General features: G+C 43.9%; 1 protein-coding gene across 1 annotated transcript in view; it reads left to right on the top strand.

Moving 5' to 3' along the window:
• Window positions 1-5,828, top strand: part of LOC103396794 (contactin-associated protein-like 4) — a 61,767-nt gene that overhangs the window by 41,103 nt on the left and 14,836 nt on the right. Inside the window, 6 exon segments of the mRNA XM_008335018.3 lie at window positions 143-343; window positions 975-1,137; window positions 1,280-1,392; window positions 1,395-1,406; window positions 1,809-1,979; window positions 4,261-4,479. Coding sequence (XP_008333240.1) covers window positions 143-343; window positions 975-1,137; window positions 1,280-1,392; window positions 1,395-1,406; window positions 1,809-1,979; window positions 4,261-4,479 — 879 coding nt within the window.

Below are 5,828 nucleotides of genomic sequence, written 5' to 3'. Positions count from 1 at the left end.
AGTAGTAGTAGTAGTAGTAGTAGTAGTAATAGTAGTAGTAATAGTAGTAATAGTATTAGTGGTGTTAAATTGACACCAAATTAAATGAAGTCATTTTCACAGCAGTCATGTTTCTGGTGTCTTTCTCCTGGTGTGTCAGTAGAGGGCGACACGTGGATGGTGATCCAACACAACAACACAGAACGGACCAGGATCCGACCGTCTCCGAGTGGGAACCTTTACTCCGTTCACCTTGACTACATGACTGAAGAGGAGCAGCTCATGGCTGTCATCAGCCAATCAGAGCACTGCCAACAGGAACTGTCCTACCGCTGCCGCAGGTCCCGCCTCCTCAACACCCCAGGTACGGCCTCGGCTTTTATCTCTGGCTTGTATCCTGGATGGATGGATGGAAGGATGGATGGATGGAAGGATGGATGGATGGAAGGATGGATGGATGGATGGATGGAAGGGTGGATGGATGGATGGAAGGATGGATGGATGGATGGATGGATGGATGTAGAGTCTTTTTAACAATAAATTAAATGAAAAAAGTGTTTGTTTTGGACAGGAAAATTCCAAAAAATAGTTTAAAGGTTGTTGATGTTAAATGTTGCTCACTTACATAAGACCTTCTTTTTTTTTTTTCCAGTTTCTCGCAGCAACAAACTTTTCCAGCAATGAACTCTGGGGAAGTTTTGTTGTTTGTTGTTTTTTTTTTTAACACAAAATAGCTAAAAGCTGAGGGAAACTTGGCAGCGTTCCCGAGCTGAAGTCAACAAGGAAACAATGTTTTCATGGCTCCAGTTTGGAGGTTTAATATGTGCAGTTTGGTTTGAAGTCTTTCAGGTCACAGAGATTTCACAGTGAGAAAAGCGCTGTCATGTTTTTATTTCCACTTCTATTTGTGGACGAACGCCTCCCACACACAGATGTTAAAGTTGACCTGGTCCCAGCTGCCTCACTGGTTCACCTCTGGTGCTGTCTGTTCTCAGAGGGCTCTCCCTTCAGCTGGTGGCTGGGCGGCCGCGGGTCTGGTCGTCTGCAGACCTACTGGGGTGGAGCCCAGCCGGGCAGCCGACAGTGTGCGTGTGGGCTGCAGGGCGACTGCGTGGACCCACACCACTACTGTAACTGTGATGCAGACCGCATGGACTGGTACTGGTATTTTTTTTCATCCAATTTCATCTTCAGAGAATTGTCTTTATGTTAAATGTTAAATATATAAGAAAGCGGGTAACGATGACATCACAGTGATGTCATCGTTGCGTCCTGATATTCTCTCTCACTCCTGCTCCAGGACTGAGGACTCAGGTCTGCTCACCCACAAAGAGAGCCTCCCAGTCAGGTCCCTGGTTCTGGGTGACCTTCAGAGACCGGGGTCAGAAGCCGTCTACCGTGTTGGACCGCTCCAATCCATGGAGACAGTACGTGACCCCCCCCACCCCCACCCCCTATATGGCGTCACTTCTTCTTCTTCTTCTTCTTCTTCTTCTCCTCCTTCTTCTCCTTCTTCTTCTTCTTCTCCTTCTTCTTCTTCTTCTTCTTCTCCTCCTCCTTCTTCTTCTTCTTCTTCTTCTTCTTCTCACTGTTCCAGTTCCAGTAAGACAGGAAAATCAGAATGATTGACTCTCCTGTGTAGTGGAAAGGAGAAATATTCTTCTTCTTCTTCTGCGTCTTCTACTTCTTCTTCTTCACTCGTTCAGCTCCAGTCGCAGCAGCCTTTGTTTTCTAACTCAGTTCACCTGGACCTGCAGGTGACACCATCACCAGGTGACACCAGGGCCACGTCGTTCACCGTCGTCATGGTCTGTGTCTGTGTTTTTCAGAAAGCCTGTGGAACGCTGCTTTTTTCGACAAGGAGACGTCGTACCTCCACTTCCCCACCTTCCACGGAGAGCTGAGCGCCGACATTTCCTTCCTCTTTAAAACCACCGCCTCCTCCGGTGTGTTCCTGGAGAACCTGGGCATTAAAGATTTCATACGGATTGAACTGAGCTGTGAGTCCATTCACACTTGTGTTGCTGTTTTTAGATTTTGTAGCAGTGGGTGTTCAGGAGCTCAGCAGATCAGAGGCTTCAGTGAGAAGAAAGAAATTCTGATGCAATCGTTGAAACACTTTCCTTTGAAGATGAGTGTGAGGTTGCTTCAGTGCTGCTGCCTGACTGGCCTTAGAGTACGTTTAAGAATGTCATTAACCCATTAACAAAAAGGCTTTTAATCGAATTCAGTGTTGGCATCAACCGAGTTTTTTCACTGAGCAGCTGAGAGGGAGAGAAAGAACTGAAACAGTTCTCCGGCTGTTAATTTAGGAAACACCTTCTAAGCAGGTGTGAGGTTTAGTTGGATTATCAAGAACTGAAGAAACAGGAGCTTGACCTTTGACCTTCTCTGTTTAACACCTCAGGATTTTTCCAAACTTTTTTTTAAAAATGCTTTATTATTATGAACAACTGAACTCAAACACAGAAACAGCCAAGATCTCAGAAGATCAACGCTCCATCGAACGTTTAGAAGTCAGGGACCTTGTAAAGCCATTTAAATGCCATGGCTGGTCCTCAGGCCAGACTTTGAACACGTCTGCTATAGGGGTTTTAGGTTTTTTACATGAAAAAAGTCAGTTCTGTTTAGTTTTTTTTTTTTTTTTCACTCATCATTGCAGCAGAATATCTGATCAGATCTGAACACTGCAGTGCTGCAGTCATTTATACTGCATCCTTGTGTTAAAAGTGATGAACTACATGAAGGTACAGCTGTGTACTGAGCATGTCTGTGTGTGTGGGGGGGGGTGTGTGTGGTTCATACATCATCAGGCGTTCACATACAGCTGGCAGCACCATGGACTCAGGTTGACTCTGTGTCTTTTTGTCTTTTTCTTGTATTCTTTGTTGTTGAAGAACAGGACCTAATACACAGACGCTGCTGCTCCCCCCAACGCCCCACCCACCCCCCACCTCAGGGAAATCATTGTCATTGTGTTTGCTCCAGCTCTTAATGCTGCTGCTATGGTCTTTGAGCTGCCAGCAATCAGTGTGTAACATCATGTTGAGACCCGACAACACTGTCTAAATCAAGTTACTCCAGGACGCCTGGATATTTGTTGGATTGTTTCATTTTGTTCTGCGCTCCACAGTCCACACTTAAATCTCTCTCTGTTTAGAGAGGAGCTGTGGCGCTGTCTGTGGTGCTGAAGAGAACCGGCAGTCATGGTGTTAAAGCTCTGTCCGGGGTCCTGAAACAAAAAAAAAAAGTGCACTATGTGGGCTGATGTTCTGTCCATGGTGCTGAATTAAATTTGTCACTGACCAGACCGGCGCCCCTGTCCATGGTGCTGAATCAATGTCCGTATAAGCAGTGTTCTGTTCTCTGGAGCTGTCCGTGGTGCTGAACCAATGTCCGTATGGACAGTGTTCATGTTCTCTTGAGCTGTCCATGGTGCTGAACCAATGTCCGTATGGACAGTGTTCATGTTCTCTTGAGCTGTCCATGGTGCTGAACCAATGTCCGTATGGGCAGTGTTAGTGGTCTCTGGACCTGTCCATGGTGCTGAACCAATGTCCGTATGGACAGTGTTCCTGTTCTCTGGATCTGTCCATGGTGCTGAATTTGAAAGTTGCAACTAATGTAGAAAGAGTGGAAATCTTTGTATGATATTTTACAACTTTTAATTGACAATTAAATCTAAATAAATTTGAGAAGTGGTGGAGTTCTGGTCCTAGTGTGGTAATAGTAGTAATACTGCTTTAAGTCTCAAAATAAAATATTGTGTGTTATATTATTGTGTTATTGTTAAATATTGGGGTTATTGTGTTATTGTTAAATAATGTTAATCTAATTTCTAATCTTTGGTTTGTGACAGTGGCAGGTCTGATATGAACGGCTTGAGCTGTGTGTTTGGATGCATCACCATTCCTCCTCTCCTTGGCTGGTGTTTTTATGCAGATATAAAGCTGTCTCCTCGGAGAGATGACTCATTTCCACGACTGGTCCCATTTGCACAAACTGAATCAGATTTATAACTTTATCCAAAAACAGAAAACTTATTTGATCTGCATTTTTTTTCTCATTTGTTTTGTTTTGTTGTGGAATTACAGTAGGGTGTACAGTGACGTGCAAAAAAACAAGGCCTGGAGTTAAATCTTTGATCAAGAACACATCTCTCCCCAGGAACTTCACAAAAGTTCCAGCACAAACTTCAGAGAAAAAAAATTCCAAAATATAAACTCGTGATTTTGCTCTGTCCCTAATTTAAAAACATTTTTTTCTTCTTCGATTTATCAGCCTCCACTCAGGTGCTGTTTTCCTTCGACGTTGGCAATGGACCACTGGAGGTTCAGGTGGAAGCTGCAGTCCCTCTGAATGACAACAGGTGGCACATGGTCCGAGCAGAGCGGAACATCAAGGAGGCCTCGCTCCGATTGGACGACCTTCCTGCAGCCACACAGGAAGCTCCTGCTGACGGACACTTCCACCTGCAGCTCAACAGCCAGCTCTTCATAGGTACGACCTTTGACCTTTTGACCTTTGCTTCATGTCCTTGTGTTGTTAGAGGCGAGAGGAACATCTTCAGCCATTTGACTTTTTATTGAATCTCATTTTTAGATATGAATATAAAACCACCTGATATAATTTCACACATGAGAGATTTTCTGTGTCAGAGAAAATTTGTGCCTCATTAAACTGAGGGCTGCTTGGTTGGCGGCGGTCTCGTCCTCCGAGTCCTGCAGGGATGGAATAGTATCATCTGTCTTCACCTCCTTGGTTTCTTTTATTGTTTTCTTCTCTGGAGTAAAAGCTGCAGAGCTCAGCGTTTCTGTCTCGGCAGCTTCTTCTTCTTCTTCTTCTTCTCACGTTTCCCCGTCAGTGAAATTGAAAGCATTTACTGTTTGTTTGCTTTTCTCCCGGCTTCAGTTTCATGTGCCGTCAACTTCCAGCAGACAATATTTATGGAAAAATGTCATGTGATTTGGAAGTCTTTGCATAAAACAGGAGGTCATCTGCATTAGGTAGAACAGTGATTCTCAACCAGTGGGCCGTGGCACATTAGTGGGCCGTGACAGATCATCAGATGTTGTGAAAAAAAAAAAAAAGTTTACATAAATAGTTTGAATCTTTTGTTTACTGACCAATGATTTACTGCTATAAAAGTTTAGAAAAGAGAAACTCTCTTTGAGAATCTCTTTCTTTCAGTCCAATATATCAGTGTTCAACTAAACAGGCTGGGGTTTCACAGTGAGTTAACTGTAGCAGAAACAGTTCTGTAGTCAGTAACAGAGGGAGGTTTAGTGTCAGGTGTGTTTGTTGAACATCTCCAGACTTAACAGGCCTCCGTAAATGAAGCTTTATAATCTCAAGGCCTAATAAATGTGTTGAACGCTTTCACTTCCCCATAAAACATTTACGGGCCCCACAGAGAACGACCTTCTGCCACCAGCTCGGTTCAAAATGACGTCTGTTTTCTGAGCAGCTAATGTTTCAAAGCTGAAGTCGAAGGAAGGAGTTTAGACCGAGACGATAAAGACGATAAAGACAGGTGAGGGAGAAACCTGGGGACACTGAACGTGGATTCAGAGAAAATTCCTCCAAACTGATCAACAGACAACAGTCTGTGGTCTCTGTCCGTCATCTTTCTTCTGTCCTGTGGTTTATAGAAAAACAAACAAACATTTACTGTAAAATATTATCCAGTTTATTTTGTTTAGACTCTGGTTAAAGTCTAAACAAAATGCTATTCTTTTTCCTCCCTTGCTAATCTGCTGTTGGCTGATCCCACTTGTCTGTTCAGCAGTATTGGACATGAAACCTGCTGAGTCGGTCTAATCCGTCCACAGGGATCCCTCATCTTTTTC

This window comes from Cynoglossus semilaevis, chromosome 20 (genome assembly GCF_000523025.1).
Source record: "Cynoglossus semilaevis isolate Cse_v1.0 chromosome 20, Cse_v1.0, whole genome shotgun sequence".
Taxonomy (NCBI): Eukaryota; Metazoa; Chordata; class Actinopteri; order Pleuronectiformes; family Cynoglossidae; genus Cynoglossus; species Cynoglossus semilaevis.
The sequence above is the reverse complement of the archived record's forward strand: the minus strand, read 5'-3'. Positions and strand labels throughout refer to the sequence as shown.